This window comes from Xiphophorus couchianus, chromosome 9, assembly GCF_001444195.1.
Source record: "Xiphophorus couchianus chromosome 9, X_couchianus-1.0, whole genome shotgun sequence".
In the NCBI taxonomy this organism is placed as follows: domain Eukaryota; kingdom Metazoa; phylum Chordata; class Actinopteri; order Cyprinodontiformes; family Poeciliidae; genus Xiphophorus; species Xiphophorus couchianus.
Genome location: NC_040236.1, coordinates 30,972,013 through 30,989,783, shown reverse-complemented (window position 1 = coordinate 30,989,783; position 17,771 = coordinate 30,972,013). Strand labels below are relative to the sequence as shown.

Below are 17,771 nucleotides of genomic sequence, written 5' to 3'. Positions count from 1 at the left end.
CGCATTGTTTTTCCCTCTCACCTCGTCTGGATGTCTCACAACACTGCCGGTATTCTCTGGCGTTAACGACTTTTAATTCAAATACATTTTGGCTGAATAAATAAATAAATATGCAGGAACTTATGCAGTCACATCAGATCCAAACTTAGTAGCAGTTTTTTGCAGGAAGGGGTGAAGGATTATGCCTTATTTTTGTTGTAATTAATTAATCAGAATGACTTTTTATTTAATTACTGCAGAGTCAGTGATGCTTCAGCAACTGGCCGCCTCATGGTTTTTTCCTGGGAAACGTGTTCAAAGCATTTTGAACAAAACATTTAGCCATGTTTCATCTCAGCTGATAGTTTTCAAACTGTCACTCCCAATCAGTTGAAGTTTTCTGTACAGTATTGTGCAAAAGCTTCAATCCCTTGTAGTTTATTTGTATTTTGCTTGCAAACAGTTTTGTTGTGAAATTGCAGAGCTCTGCGAGATGATATATCTGGAACTTTTTCCCACTTTGTAATGTAACAAACTTCAAAAAACGTTTTGTGGATTTATTTCTTGTGTTAGACAAACACAAAGTAGTGCATCATTATGAATTTTAAGGAATTTAAAATATGAGGTCTGGCTGTCTTTTTATTTTTGTTCCATGCAAAAATAAAACAAGGAAGCATAACCTTAAAACTACCAAGGAATGACTTGTTGTTCACTGAAAAAGCTGGCAAACAACTGGCCAAGAGTCTGGTAGTAACTCCTGGAGCAGCAGAGATCAGCCCTTCAGTTGGGAAAATCTGTTGATAGAGCAACTATTGTTGGGGGGGGAAAAACCCTAAAGGTGTCTTCTCTAGTATTTGCGTCAAGAAAGAATGAACAAATATTTTAGTCTCTAGATATACAAATTCTAGAAAGACAAGAGTTGCAGCTGAAACTGTAGCGAACGTATTGATCTAGTGGCTCTAATTTCTACTCCAACCTTTTCAGATTCAAACTTTTTCAAAACCGAGCATTTATTTCCTTTCACTATTACAGATTTCCTTCTTGTTGTTTTTTCTTTAACACAAAACAATCTGAAATATATAGAGGGTTCTGATCCTTAAGTGACAAAATAAACACTTTCAATATATTTGAAAATAAATCTATTTAAAGTTGTATTTATTAACATTTCTTTAAGTTTCAAAGGTTTATTTGGACATCAGATGCTTTTTAGATAATTTTGTCTCACTTTTTTGAGTGTGCTTGTTAATATACTGAACCCAATATCTGAAGGCTCTTTGTTATTAAAAGTCTTACACATGGTATAATTTTGTTGATTTTCATAAGATTTAATAGACTTTCCCATTGAAAGAACGGTGGTTTACCAAAAGCAAGGTGATGTCCAAAGAGACATTAGCTAAAAACTCCAATTAAAAATATGATATGTCTGCCAGGTACTTTTAAAAATCTTTATCACAGCACTAAAACAAAAAACATGAGATTAAGTGTAAACGTTTGTGTACTACTGAAGAGAAAACTTAAGCCTGAGTTTATGCATCACTTGTCTTTCTGTGAAATAGTTTATCTGTGGCAACGACTTCTAACATCTCAACAGCAGGACAAAATTCCTTGTAAAATATTCTTAAATAAAGTCAACTTCCTGTGGGAGATTCCTCTGTCTCTTCGCTCGTTCTCCTCTGGCTCTTAACTCCGGCTCTTTTCCATTCTCCTCCTCCCGTTGCGCCTCCTCCGCTTTTCCCCGAGCCGCAGCTTCTCTAGAGTCGTAATGAGAGAAATTCAGTGTAATGACAGAGACGGATTTATAATGGAACAGTCTGTGTATAATGATGGGGAAGAGTGTGTGTTTCCAGTACAGCTAACGAGGGTCTGCGGGGGCATTAACTATGCATGGAGCTGACACCCTGAGCTCACACTTATCATACATTCAGACTCGCTTTCAACCGAACCACACACGCAGGCCGACATGTGTAAAGGAACGTACACACACACACACACACACACACACACATGATTTCAAAGAACACAGAGGAGTGAAATTGTCAGCAGAGCCACTGCAGGTGCAGTGTTCGACATGAATTAATCATGAAAGAAACCTGTGATGTTTTACTACACTTTCTGCTATTTTGATTGGCATGGGTGCTTAGAGTGAATTTATGCATTACAAAGCCTAAGAAGGGTGTCAGGGTCAACTGGAGTTCACCTTGGAAGCAGTCAAATCCCCAGCAAGACGATTGTACAAGTGCCACCTTTTTATAGCTCACAGACACATGTTACATTTAATTTGCAGGAAGTCAGGAAAATAAAACGACACTCATGTTTCCGTCTTGCAATTTTATGGCTAAATGGTTGCTGAAGAGTAAGCACCAGATTTGAAAGTGGGCTGATGTTGGAAGTTGTTAGACGTCGGTCACAGGTATGACCAAAGCAGCTAAACGGTTTACAAGGTCAGTCAAAGCACAGGAGTCTCCGAGAAGTCTGTTGTGGAAAAAAGCTAACAAGCAAAAGTCTAAAACGTGGCAGAGGTCATGAACTGAGGTAGATGGGGAACAAGGCAACAGACTGGAGCATTTTGGCAGGATGACAGGAAGGAAAAAAGAAACGATGAAAAAGCGACATCAATAAATAATCAGTAGATTCAGGGAGAAACATGGGAAATGGTTGGAATAGGTGAAAACAACCTGCAACTGGCAGGAATGTCAAAACAAAATCATAAAAATATAAATATTTTTATTTTGCAGTGATGCAGGCATTGCTCTGGTGAAGAAAGAACAGATTTATTATCGGTCTGCGTTTCATGTGTAAAATATGGATCAGGACCAAAAGGGAAAACAGTAGCAGAATTTAGCTCTGCTTAAACAGAAGCTGGACACTTATAAATGTTTTATGATCAGTTATGAAATAAATCACACTTATTAATATTTTTGGTCAACATTTAAATTACAATTATTCATCTCAATTACTCACAGTTTGGAAACGATAAGTAATTTTGGAAACGCTTCATTTGTTACACTTGCCATGTTTTTCAGTTATAGTTTTTTTAGTGGCATTTTACAAGATGGCCTATGTTGACAGTTTAATAGCAGAATTATAGTTTGCATATCTCCTTAGCTTTCTGTGTGCTTTTAAGTTTTTTTTTTTGCTTTTAATTTAGCTGAAACACAGATTTCTTTATGAATTTCTCATGGTAGTTTGGAAGCTGTTTTGTTAGTTCATAGCATCTGTTATTTCAGTTAGTCTACTGTGCTGGCCATAAAAGCAGAAAGAGTCTGAGAAAACGTCTATAAAGATTTACAAGGAAGCAATCAACATTCAGCTTTAAGTTCATAAGATATGGGACTAATATGTAATAAATTACTTAAAAGTGCATTTTATAGCTAAACTGAATCAAAAAAAGTATTACTTAGAAGAATATAATTCATGTCATTGAATAATTTTTCAGTACAAACCAAGTTTTAACATGAGGTTATTACATGACATTACTAAAATGTTTGAAGTACTGTCAACAATTTCAAACTTTTTATATTTTACATCTTATTGTTACATCAATATGAATGATAAAACTTTGATTACTCAAATATTCTGATTAGATGTTCAACATCCTTTGCGTGAATCAAAAGTTTAGTTTTACTGCTAAATAACAAAAATTTTATCCACTATGACTCAGTATGTCAATTAAAAAAAAAAAAAAATCAGATTGTTGCCCCACTGAGTGTTATCAGGTCTGTTTATGAAGACACTCTGTCTATAGCCATTTTTCACAAGTTTACAGTTCACCACATCTACTGGTGGTGTTTGGCTCTAAAAGCTGTCAGTACCCTTATAATTTAACATTTTATTAATCAAACTTTAAACAAAATGCTGGTTTGTCTGGAGGCAAAATTTTGCTCGTCTTTTATGTAGAAAAGATTCAGCTTTCTGAATAGACAAGACAGATGGTAATAATTGGTGTGTGAGAAAACTGCCAGAAATATGTTATCTGACATCTGTACAGTAATTAACTCATAAAATGGTGTATTTTAAGCCATTAGGACACATTTCAGTAGACCTGACAAGCATTACATCCATAACTTTAATTGTTTTTGTGAATCATTTAAATCATGTCATGTTCCTGGCATACAGTGATTTCAGATGGTAATTTATACTTTGATATTTTTAATGTGCTTCGGCAGAAGTTACTGCTGTTTACAGAAAAATATCAGGATAAAATTTGTGACCGCCCAGATGAAAATTCTGAACTGTTAGCTAATTTTTACTCAAGCTTAACTCAAATATTGTTCTCCTACCAGGCTGCACTGATCACCACATCCAGCCTGTTTTTGCCCTTAAGCCGTCATGATGGGATGCCTCATTCATGACTGCAACATTTCTGCTGCTTCTATTTCACTACTTTTTTTAATCAGTTTATATCTTAAACTGAGCAACATGACTTTGAATTGTTTGTAGTTGGTGAACACATCTGTGCAAAAATAGTAAATTCCTCCAGTTATTTAACTGTCTCCATTTACTTGTTGCACAAAACCCGAGTTGTAAATTTGTCTCTTTGTTATTTTGCCCTCTGAAATTATTACGCCCCTTTAAATACTGTATTTTGTTTTGGAGCTTGCTACATGTGGGTGTTTATTCAGTAGTGCAGACTCAGAGAAGTGATCACAGAAATGCTAAAGGAAAATGACTTTCATAAGAAGCAGTTTTTCTCTCCTCTTGAGTTTTCATGACAGCACCATGCTGCTTGTCTCTTTGATCCTCAGAATGACTCTGTGCTGCTGAGTATGTAGGATGAAATGTTTAGCACTGAGCTTTTTTTTTTTTTAATTCAGGTATTATATAAATGTAGATTTGTATCAAAGCTGAGAGGAGGGAGGGACTGATGGAAGTAGGTGTATCTCCAGTCTCAATCCCAATGCTTGGAAGTTTGATTTTGTTGAAATGGACCCATTGCATCTAGCATATATTTTTCTCTTTTAAGATTTTAGCATAGGAAGAATGGTGGTCCATGTCCTGTGGTGCCTTTTTTTTCATAGTTTTATTCATTACCACCTGGAAAGTAGCAGATTAATAGAAACTAATAAAAAGGAACAGCTACTTTATCACTGCAGCAGATTTTTATATCAGAACCACCACGACTGTTATTCAGTTACATATTACAGCAATAAACATTCATTGAATATTTGAATATATTGAAACAAGCCAATGTTGGATTTTATTTGTGTTTTGGCAAAGATATTATCTTTCTTCTGTCATTATCTATCTTCTGACTTCTTTATTTCTGTTACTGTGAAAATCCAGAGTATGCTCATATGCTCACTTGTATCATTGCATATCTATCTGTGATATTTCATTTACCTTATCGTATGCCTTTTGACATCAGGTCGTAATGCCTATGCCTGTGTTGTATATCATTGATTTCCGTAAATTGAATATTGTGGATTATGAGTTTGACAACATATCACCAGATTAACCAACAAAATGTCACAAGATTACAATGTTGCTGGGTTGGTCTCAGGGATAAATGACTAAGAATTATCATTAACAGTGAAAAGCTGAAATTTGTAAATATAGGTCAAACAGCATATATGCTTTAATGTGTATTAATACAAACAGTGGGAACCAATTTGACACAGCAGGAAGACCACAGTCTTCCTTAATTCCACTATTGGAGTTTACAGCCAATCAGCAGCAAGAAAAATGAATGGCACTTCTGCTGCTCGCAAATACCAGCTCTAAAATATGAGGCATTTTTCAGCATCTCAGGCTGAATTTTTATTTTAATCCATAAATAGACACATTTTCCATGAAGAAATCTGAGTTATGTTCCACAGAATAATACCCAATTATTGTCAATGTCAATTTATTTATAAAGCACTTTAAAAACAGATATCAACTGCACCAAAGTGCTGTACAGTATTCATGAAACCACAGATAAAAACATAAAAGAATAAAAACACAAGTTAAAACAGACAGGACAAGTACATTACTATGTCAGGCCATATGGAAATGCCAAAGAATAAAAATGAGTTTGAAGTGTTCAAGACTATGTGTTCAAATATTGATCAGTGAATATGTGGCAAAGGATCAAGAACACAACATTCATTCTTCAAAAAATGAAACTCTGTGACTTCCTTTTTGGACAGGTTTACCTTTTGCTCCAGCCTTATTGTGTAAATCCACCTGCTTCTCCGGTCTGCTGCGTTCCAGGTAATAAACGCCATAGAGCAGGACTTCAGACTGCCAGCTCCCATGGACTGCCCGGTAGTGCTGCACCAGCTGATGCTGGATTGCTGGCAGAAAGACAGAAACGCAAGGCCAAAGTTCTCTGACATTGTCAGCATGTTGGACAAAATGATCCGCAACCCTGCGTCTCTCAAAGCCGGCACCAGCAACATGGCTCCTGGGTGAACAGAGATATTAACTCATTTCCATACCCAAACACTCTATGTTTGCGATGCAGGTGAGATTCTAATCATCCCTGTGCTTCCTTATATCTGCTCCCTGCAGTCCTTCCCTTCATCCTTTGTTAGACCGGGGAGCTCCGGATCTGAGCAGGGTGAGCTCGGTGGAGGACTGGCTGGCTGCTCTGAAGATGACCCAGTATAGAGATTCCTTCATCGGATCGGGGTTCACATCTTTGCCCCTGGTCACACAAATCACAGCTGAGTATGTCTGACCTAACTGTTTTCACTTCTCCTCTGTCATTCTCATTGCATGTGCCTTTAAATTGTATATCTATGTTAAATAGTTGCTATATGTGTCACATTGCAACTTTCCAGCTGCTGATGTCTAAAGGCAATAAGTGATACTGTTACTTTAAAGAAGACACCAATGTCAGACTTTCCTCTGGTACGCCTATACTGCACTGATGCCCTCTGAACCTGAAGTATTCTGAATACAGAGAGGAAATTTACCCAAAGGGACTAATTATATATATGCTAAAATGTACGGGTGTGAAGAAGGCACCGTTCAGGTATATGAGCCAGTGAACTCAGTTTCACATTTCATGCAGAATGAACAACTTCCTCAGAGAAAAAACGGACGGGCGACCCGCCTGAACTCAGATTTCGTGGGTTTTTAATTTGTTCTCTTTGCATCATAAATTCAGCACTGCATGTATATTTAATTAGGTTTTAAAACTACTCCTCATGTTACATTTTTATAGGTAATAGAAAGCAATGGGTATGACGATCTTCATGGGATGTGTGGCCATGCATTTACTTTTGGCTCTTTTAGCATTAGTTCAGTTATATTAATCTTGATATTTGAGCACGTTCTGATCCAAGACATTATTTAAAAACCACTCTGAAGTCATTAATAATATATGTATTATTAATATACAACCGCATCTTATAGTACACTGATACAAAAATAGTCATTTTATGTGTCTTTCTTTTGTAAAGTAAGTTGTGTGTAGGGTTTGAGCTGCACAAAATGATCAAATTATGCAATGGCAATAATATTGGTAAATATTAGGGGGTGTACCAATATGAAAATTTGGACCAATATTGAAATTTGATGATATTGCTGTTACATTTTTCCTAAATAAATCATTTGAGAGCAAATCAAAACAAAATCCTTTTTTGAGGTGGAGTTAAAAAAACAACTACAAAACTAAACAAAAATTTCAAGAGGGAACCTGAAACTAATCATTAATCAATACTTATATTGATTCAGTATTAATATGATCAATATTTTGGATCAACCCACCCATCCATATTATTTAGTTCAAACTATCCTGTGCAGTATGAACAGAACAAACGGACTAAAACACAACTTTTAACCAAAAGCTGCTATGGCTTTGAGTGTTAATTCATCTGAAACCTGATCATCATTTATTTATGTTTTTTTTTCCTTTACATCCCAGTTGTCTTGGTGTTTCTACTATATTTTTACATTTATTCAGACTTACATATTTGTTACTATTTTATTCAATTATTTGACTTGCCTTCGAGAGTTGCTATTTTTTTTTACACGTCTCTGTGCTTTCTTTCATGCACAATGACAGTAAAAGGAATTTAGATTCTGACAATACAATATAATGATAATATATTTGTGGTATATAGTGAAGCTCTTTACAGGTTTAAACTAATGTTTAAACTAAGTAAACATTAGTTTAAATGTTTACTTTAGCAAAGCCTGCCATCAGTGTGCTGGTATTTTCCCCTCCAGTACCAGCAGGAGTTATATCATACCAGTATCTGTGGTTTATTATATTTGTTTCTTTGTTTTCACAGGGATCTGGAGAGGATTGGAGTGTCTCTTGCAGGACACCAGAGAAAAATACTGACCAGCGTTCAGTCGATGAGGCACCACACTGATGACCAGTCCCCCACTGAATCTGTGTAGCTATGGGTGAAGAAACACTTTGATATATTTGACCGTTGTTGAGTCTGTGAGTGAACAGACTTTACTTGTTCTGAAGATCTGTTATTTTCCTTCACAGTCATTAAAAACCCATTTTAAAGACTCCATTAATGATCTTGCAATCAGTGGAGATGTTTCTTATGGTATTTAGTCTCTGAAGTTGGAATACCCCCCCTCTGAAAATCTCTGTACAGGTTTTATTTGTTGAACAGACTGAAAACAGCAATGAGCAACACTGTGGAAAAAGAAAACGACTCTCTGACCTGAAGGTTATCTCCTGAAAGGAAAGAAGAAAAACCCCAAGTTCTGCTTGAAGGATAATTTTGACTTCAACCCCTTCGCTCCACAGGCCATTTTCATCAAACTCAATCGTTTAAGGAAGACAGGGTGTTTTTTTTTATTTGAGGATGAATCAAACTAAGACTGTACTGTAAAAAGAAACTAGCTGAGGAGACTTTTGTGTGAATGGACAAACTGGACCAAAAGCCTGTCAGAAAATGTTTCTGGATGCAAGAGCGACAGCAGGCCTTCTTGTTTCCAGCATGTTGTGTTGTGAGTATTTATTTCATTGTGTTTGTGAAGACTACAACCATTTGAATCTAGACTGTTTAAATGGGACCTTTTTGAATCTATCTTCACATTGAAGAGTTAGTAAATATCGTTATTTGGGAATTTCTTCCCTCGTTGTTCATTTACGTAAGCCTTTGTTGTTTTGCAATGTTATTGGAGTATTTGTGATCTTTTAGTGATTTACTTTCCATTTTATTCATCACTAGTGTAAACTCTAAAGTGCTGTTGACTGGACATAACAAACATTTCCCAGTGCTCGGACAGATGGCCCACATAAAATACATAATTCACACTTTTAATGGATGTTTTTGATGTCCCGAGAGGGAAGGCAAATGTGACGGTACGCCTGGATGACAACATGTATAAAGACACATCTCAGTTTATTATGGAAAAGTTTTTAGTTGATCAATTTTAAGAATGACCTGAACATATGATATACTTGCATTAAACAAACAAGTAATCAGATATTTTGTTATGTAAATTTTAATGATTGTGGCCAACAGCTAATGAAGCCTAAGCATAGTTTCTCAGAAAATTACAATATCATGCAAAACCTATATAAACTGACTTTCAGAACAGAAATGCTGTCCTGATGAAATGTGGTGAATGTAGCACAGTGAAGACTAAAGCATGTTGGGGCAGAATGAGCGGGTATTAATGTAAGTTGGAAAAATAGCAGCTCCGGAAAGCTCGTCAGCAGAGGTAAACATGATGTTTCCTGCTTGATGTTGTGCTGACTTAATAAAATCCTGGACCAACACCAGCCGGCAACATGGCTTCCAAATCATCACTGACTGCACCAGGATAAACACACATTTTGTGCCTCTCCAAAAAAACGTTGTTACCCAAACTACTAATTAAATACAAAAATCACTTTTATCTGAAAATTCGACACCATGCTGTAAATCTTCACATTCTTTTAGGGGCTCAAGCTTGTTGCTTGTAAATTTGTTTTTAGCATTTTTTTTCTTCCAGTCAACTTTCCATTTTTACACTGGGATACAACAGGACCTTTTCATGCTTACCATCATGGAAGAGGTGACTTTCATACGATATTCATGAATTTATATAAATTTCATGGCCAAATCATTGTATTTCTGAATGAAAAATCTTTTTTCCCCCTGATCTTACAGAATATTTACATTTTCAGAGAAACTGAATATTGGAATAATACAGTTATTGGTCATAATTATTCAAATTAACTGAAGATGCTGGAAACGTATCACTGCATGAAATGAATAGTTAATACATGATTTATCACTTTTTGAATTAAGACATTAACATGCATCGATTTTTTATAATATTCTAATTCATTGGTATGCGCCTGCATAAGCTCAAGCATTGATTTCCCACCTACAAAGTAAATCAATTACCTGCTATATGCTGAGGTGTGGCGTAAGAAAGCAGCTTAAGAGACCGACTGTGTGAAGTGAGACAATAACAGCCGTCCACAATATCTCAGAGGAGGTATTGTGTTCCCATGTCTGTGTGTTTTGGCTGCAGATCCTAAATCTGAAACCCAGTCAAGTGTTAATACAGTGCATGAACCAACTAGAAATCCGGCGTTCATCTTCTGTCCATGACAAATCTCAGTTCTGTCTAAAGTGTATGGCTGGCATCCAGATGGCATTCTTCGTCCTGCAGCAGGCAGTCTGGCTACACTTCCTGCTGTTGGACATGTCTTTGTTACCAGAGTTTGTTCCACATTGATGCCTCTGATTAAAACTGTTGGAGTAGTTTGTAGATCAAATAGGGTCAAGCGACCTATTTGTGTTCTCACCTGCGGACAGCAACCTTTTTAACACCCTCAAAATTGATTTGTTACAGTGAAGATTATGCAGGAATTCTTTGCGCCAGCAGGTACATTTGCTGATTGTTTGTCCCGTTTCAGTCGTTGATGAAATGTTTGATTCTCTTGTGAACGAGGCCTGATCTTATTGTGGAGAAGAAGTGCTTTTATCTCAGCACGGAGCGGATTACCAGCTGTGAAACAACTGCAGTCTCCAACCCAAACCTCCGGCATCTCAAGGATTACCCTTCAGTTGCTCTGTTTGGGTGTTAGAATTTTATTCGTCATCAGCTGAGAGCCCCGATTCACAACGACAGGAAGTGACACTGTTTGCTTTCACTAGTACAAACTCTGCCTGTGTTTGTCTCTCAGCACTGCTCCCTGTTGCTTCGGTCTCTTTGTTTCTGAACATTGTGACATTGGAATGTCAGAACCTCCAAAAATGTTCAGTTTCCACTTTTTTCTTCTCACTCAAACTCTGTCCTCACGGCGCAACCGCAATTGCGTTTGTTGCCTGGCAACGGCAGCTTATTGAACATTTTATCAGGAAGTATTGAGATCAACTGGGAGCACGTCAGCGGTTCAGAGGAATAATTTGTTGTAAATAGATGCCTCTGGAAAAACAGGCTCAGCGATAGCTAGGGGGTTTAATAAAGAATGAGACAAGTCGTGTTCCTAAAAGCTCATACTGAATGCTGCCTAAAAATGTCAAGCACAAGAAATGAAAGCTGTGAAAATGGGCATCATATAACACGCATTTCTAGGCACTTTGAAACCACTTCTTATGTTATTTTTATCTCCCTTTTAGATATGTGCTTTACAGGAAATTTGGCTGGTTAGCATGTCAATGTGAACTAATATAAGTTCATGTGTTGAGTTTGACTGTGACGATTTAGTGCCCTCCAAGTTACAAATGAATAAAGTAAAGATAAATTCAGATTTTGAATGCAGCAGCTAAAAATATCACTCTGAGAAATGTTAGGAAATCCAACCTTCATTTTAAGAAGTTAAGTTGGAAAAAGTCTGGCATTTAGATTAAAGTTACTGTCATACCTAACAATTTCTTTAACATATATTAAATGTAAATCAATCATTTTCATTGATCTCGGTGTCTTTTATTTTGTATTAGTAATGTAAGATTTCCTGTCAGTCACTTCATCAAGGCGTCATTCGAGTAGAGCAGGCATGAGTTGATCTAAATAAATCAGAAAATGTTCACAACAGAGAGACGGATCATTTACTGCAGAGCTGTCTTGTTCCTGAATCGTTCTTAAAAGATAAATCCAGACACTGATGTCAGTGAAAATCAGAGATTAGTTTGGATGTTTGTATGTAAACAAGACTTAAAGCACACAGAGCTGAAACACTGTAATTATAACTGGCACCTGCTGTGTCTACTCAAGGCTGAAATACACATTTGAGAAGTTTTTCCATATTTCCACTGAAAGGAAATATTGTGAGGTTAATTTTGTCCTATTTAAAAAAAATGTCTAAAAATGAATGTGCTGCAAATCATTTGATAGTGTCGATTTTTCTCATAGAGCAATGAAGAAATTTCAAGAACAGCCCAGTTTATGCATCAACACATTTGATATTTACAAGGTCAGATCCAACCAAATGCATAGAGTGTTTATTAGAGTGACTAATAAGTAAATACTTACCTAAAATCCCAGCATGCATTGAGCTGAATGACAACTGCAAAGACAAGTCAACAAAATCTTTGAAATTTGTTTTTAAACAAAATTCAAAATTATAACTTTACATTCGTCATACAAAGGTGCTATTTTCTTTGTCTTGGACTGTTGAGGACTTAAGTCTTAGTTTAGTTTTTCTTTTGCTCTCTTAACCTCTATACATACTGCAGTATTCTTAAGCAGTAAATAAATTCACCATCAGAGCTCAATGTTTAAAACTTAATTTTGTTTTTGACCTGCAAAGGTTTGAACTTTTGCTTGGATTCATCCTTCAAACCTGTCAGTCTGAGTCCAAAGCAAAGGGATTTGGAGCTGTATTTGCACCTTCAGGCAGGTTGTTGGTATTACAAATCAAAAATGGAGCTTTCTAAATATAAGTAGCAATAAACTGATGTAGTCACTTTGACTGGTTTAGGCTTTTTACTGTAAAAAGAAAGGACCTAAAGTGATTCAGAAATGTCTTGAAGTGAACAACCACTGACAGCCGACTTCACACTGTTTACAACCCATTTCTGCTTCAGACAGACAGAAGGAAAAGCATCTACCGGTATCCATAAAACTCAATGGAATAATAGACTTGTGTTGAACAGTATAGGAGACAATAAGGAATTAAATGTGAATATGTTTAGAAATGCAAATGAACTTCCTTCTGTTCATTCATCTGTTTTTCAAGGACTTAAGTCCTAAACTGACATAAGTGATTCTGAAGACATTTTTTTTATTTTTTATATTTGGCTGTCTTTATTTTTTTTGGTGTTTTTTATTTTGTTGTGTTATGTGGTTTTAACCCTTATAGGCTTGTGGGAGCGCCTGTTTCTCTTTGAGAAGAGTAGAAACAGTAATGACTTACCAAAACTCCATAATAGTACCAGAAAAATATGCTGGATTTTTGCATTTTTTTAAAGGAACAAACAGGAGGCACAAGATGGGCTTAACATGTTGACAAAGTTGCTACGTAGCTCATGAAAGAGTCTCAAACCCTCTACTAATAGAACAGAATAATTTCTAAACAGTTTGTCAAAACTTTGTTTGAAGTCATTGTCTTGTTAAGAAAGATTTCTTATTCATAATTCTGCTCACTTCTTTGCTAATTAGATAAGTTGAACTTTTCTCCTAATAGAATCAAAAGACAGTTGTTTCATTCCGTCACTTGGCAAGTATTTTTTAAAATTGTAAACCGATTTCCAAATACTTTCAAGCACCGACTTCCCAGATGGCTCCTTGTAAAAAACCATCTGCTGCATCACTTCAGTTCAGTATTACAAAGCTGTATGTTTGACTCAACTGCTGCTGCATGACACACTTTGCATATGAGATCAGCTGGAGGAGAATATTAAAGACAAAACACACGAGCAACGTTTTGAGACGGTAAACTCGGTGGCCGATACGTTGTGGACGCTACTCTTGGTAAACGTAGAGTTTGCATGATGAACTACTTCTGAGTATAATAGTGGAGTAATAAACGATTTGCATAGTGACTGCTTTGAGTATGCGCAGGCAAATTGGATGCTTTAATTTCCCAGCAGTGCTCCCTCCCTTTGCCGTTTCATTGCTGTGCTTTGTGGCGTGTTACTGCCACCTGGAATAACGCTGAAGCATTGGCAGGAAAGTAAATCACACCACTCGTGTGTGTTTGTGTTTGTAGGGGGAGAAAAAAATGAGAAATGTCTCATAAAAATGTGCAGAGACGTGAATTTAGAGCACATCTATTGTTTTAAGATGAAAGCAAAAGATGAGATTCTCTGCTTGTGATATAGGATGTAATTATGTAACAGCTCTGCGACTATGGAGCTTTTGCTGAACTTGCTACTCTGTAAGTATGGGCAGGAACTAAGCAGTTACTATGGATATCTTTTGCAGGACCACAACTCCTTTCCTTTGTAAAATGTCAACATTTTATGCAACCACAATTCATCCTTGTATGCTGGGATTACTGTCAGCGGAGACCGTGAGGAAAAAAGTCTCTCAGTTCCTTCCTGAATGGCAGCTGTAGACAAAAAGCCCTCCCTGTATGATTCAGATGGACTGACAGCTAAACCTGACATTTGCTGCAGATATTTTAGATAAAACCCCAAAAGGAACAACAGCTCATACCCAAAGATAGAAAAAGCTACAAAACAACAGCCTGCTCTAAATACTTATGGATGGATTTAACTTTTTATTTGAAGTACTTGGCTTATTAGATTGTTCTGGCTGTTGTTTTAGCTACTTAAGTGAGACTAGAACTGAAAGAAGGTTAGATACAATGTGAAGAAAAAAATGGAAAAAAGGAATAGAAGAGACAAGGATGAGGAGAGATTGAAAGATGTGGGAGGGAAGGAGAAGAGAGTGTCAAAGCCCAAGTTGTTTGAATAAAAATGAGGCTGGGTGTGGAGAGATTACTCTCTTTTTTTTGTCTTTTTGTCTGTGCTTTCCCATCCACCTTCTTCTCCTAATGCCCACAGTCTCTGAATAGCTTACTCTGCTTCCAGTCCACATGCCCACAGCCTGCTTTGAACAGTTGGGAGGAAAAGAAGTCATTCTATTTTAGATGGAGTCTTCTAAAAAGAAAAAACTTCTCTAAAAGAAAAAAAAAACCATTTTGAACACGTATCTCCTGAGGTACACTGGCACATATCTTTTTTTTGTTGTTTTGTTTTGTGTTATCAGAAACCCCTGCAGTATTTCAGTTTTGGTTTTGATTTTAAGTGTTTATGTCAAAACTGAAAAAAATCCCAACCTGCTTTTCCTCCGTGTGTATTTCCTGTCTAAATTCAGAGTAAACTTACTCATGCACAGCACAAACAAAAATGTTAATTTTACAGATTTTAAGACTTTATCTTCATCAAAAGAAAGTTTGTTTTTTTTCTCTGAGTTTTGACCGTAGGGTCTTTTTACAGAACTTGAGAAAAGAAAATTAAATTTGATTTATACATCTCTCAAGAAGGTCAGTAATTCCTATTTTGTCCTCGTGAGGTTTTAACACGTTCTTTTACTGTTTTCTTTTGCTTAAAACAAATTAAAATGCCAGCATGCCTATTCATCCAATAAATATAAAAGATTATAACTAATTAGTACTTCATGGCACAATCTCAATATGATAAAAATAATAACCTCTAAGTTTTAGTACAGCTTCACAAAGACACAGCACGACTGTAGAGCATTAATCACACTAAAATATTCTAAAACTGTAATAATAAATATTGTTATGAACAATGTTTTCTAAACTGTGAACACAATAATAAATTTGACAAAATATTGAATTACTTTGCTGTTTTGTAAATTTAAGTTAAATTCAAACTGTCTTCTTATACACATTTCAATTTGTGTTCTATTTCTAAATTTTCTCATGCTGATGTATTTTTGTTCTACTTGCTTGCCATACTTCTTATGTCTGTAAAGTACAATTTCTTAAAAAAAAAAACAATGGTTAATAAGTAATTGTAATTTGCCTTTCTATGTTTACCTACAGTTACTGTTCTACTTGTTGACGGCTCGTCTATTGAGCGTCACAATCTAATGTATTATAACTCTGTAATATAATGGGAGTATGCGCACACGTGCATTTTTGTGTCCGTGTGGCTGTAATATACCGTGTGGGTGTGCTGTTGTTCGGTGTACAGTAACATGTTTGTACATTGTGCGTTTGTAGCTGTGGACTTTTTGACTCTTACATTTACAATGAACTGATTGTCAATAAAGAGGACAAACTGAACTGTTTTGGGTTCACTAACATACAAACTGCTGAGGATCAGATTAAGGTAAGAAACGTCAATAAAGGTTTCCAGATGTTAGTAACTTAATTCACTTTTGAATTAATCTTAACCCTATTCATTATTCAGAAAAGCACGATGCTTTTTGCATTAATTTTTCACAAAGTAGACACAGTCACCCTGATGTCAGCTTCTGATTCATCTGCATCCTGTAGTAAAATTTTTAAAGTTTCTTTTTAGTTGCTTCAGATGACAACAGATTTTTAGCTTTCCAATGGTATTTGAAACACATTTATCATGTATCAACAATAGGCCTCAATAATTAGCCTTTACATGACAGTGGGGAGGAAATTATTTCATAATTTTCACATTTCGTTAAATCTAAAAATCTGTAGAGTAGCATGCTTTCAGCCTCTACAGTTCAGTATTTTCCTACAGTTTCTTTTGGGGGTATTATTTTTACATAATTAATTTTACCGATTCTTTTTGACAAAATAGCTTCAACTTGGTCAGATTGGATGGATATGAGAGCATCATGTTTTTTAAGTATTGCCAAAAATTTCTTTTGTGGCATTGAACGGCATCTAAACAATTATGCCGCTAAGACCCTATGTCACAGTTGGGATGGTGTCATTCACACTTTTTTTTTCAAATTTATTACAGTCAAGCATTTTCTTTTAGTTTTGTCAGTTTTGTTACCCTGTGTGCATTTGCAAACTGTACTATGGCATTGTATATTTTGCTTTTGGAATGACTTCTTCTTCTCTGCGTGACATTTCTGCGACAGCCGATTAGAGCCATTAGCGATGGATAGAAAAATAGAGTAAATTTCCACCAAAAAAGTCCGAAATGTTGAGATTAAAAAATGTTCTAGAAAAAGGAAGATATTTCTGGGTTTAAATTGTTGAAAGTTTTCAACTTCTGTCCAGTGGCACTAAAATGCTGTCATACATTTCATGACACTATACAAGTTAAAACTCAGAATTAATTTTTCTAGCAAATTTTGCACTTTTAGAGCTCAGATATTTCTGCTTTCATCCTGTGTAATTGGATGAATCATTTTACTGTAGATAACGACACTAAATCAGATTCAGTCAGCATTATTGTAAGGTGGTTTTGCCTTTGTTCTGCAGTTGATGCACATTTTGCACCAAAACCTTCATCTTTGAAATATTGGGCCTGTCTACTTCCTGAACAGGATGCTGGATGGACATTCCCATGCTGCTTATACTTGCACTAAAGGTGCTGCTCTGATTCATGTTGTGAATCATTTGGGTTTTCTAAAATTGTTGAAAGCCATGCCAGACTAATATGTGTGTATGCAAATTTTGAACTTTTGAAGAAAGTAGTCAAGCATATTTCAGTTTGATGACATTGAATTGTTTTCACCTTAATTCCCTTGCCTCTGCTTTTCTGCCATTGCATTTAGATTAGTGGGTTTTCCTCAGTGAGAAAAAAAAATGAGCCTGGAATTACTTTTGTGGTTTGTGTGAGAACAAAAGGAGAATGAAGGAAACAAAGAGAACATCACATGTGGATATCTTTACATGAGGACCCAGATATCTCTTCTCATTCAGTGTTCAGTACTCAGGCAGCATTATACCTTAGATTTCACATTATCTGGTGTACATTATATTTCTCAGTAGACTAGAGATGACAGCTGCGTTCTGGAAAGTAATGAGAAAGGTAATAAAA

At 36.0% G+C, this 17,771-nt stretch overlaps 1 protein-coding gene across 2 annotated transcripts in view; it reads left to right on the top strand.

Moving 5' to 3' along the window:
- LOC114151252 (ephrin type-B receptor 1-like) overlaps positions 1-16,078 on the top strand; it is a 134,691-nt gene extending 118,613 nt beyond the window's left edge. For both annotated transcript variants that reach the window (XM_028028348.1, XM_028028349.1), the window contains 3 exons: positions 6,172-6,368; positions 6,472-6,630; positions 8,202-16,078. In XM_028028348.1, coding sequence (XP_027884149.1) covers positions 6,172-6,368; positions 6,472-6,630; positions 8,202-8,313 — 468 coding nt within the window. In that variant the 3' untranslated portion in view covers positions 8,314-16,078. The remainder of the gene's footprint in view (positions 1-6,171; positions 6,369-6,471; positions 6,631-8,201) is intronic.
- Positions 16,079-17,771: the final 1,693 nt, after the last annotated feature.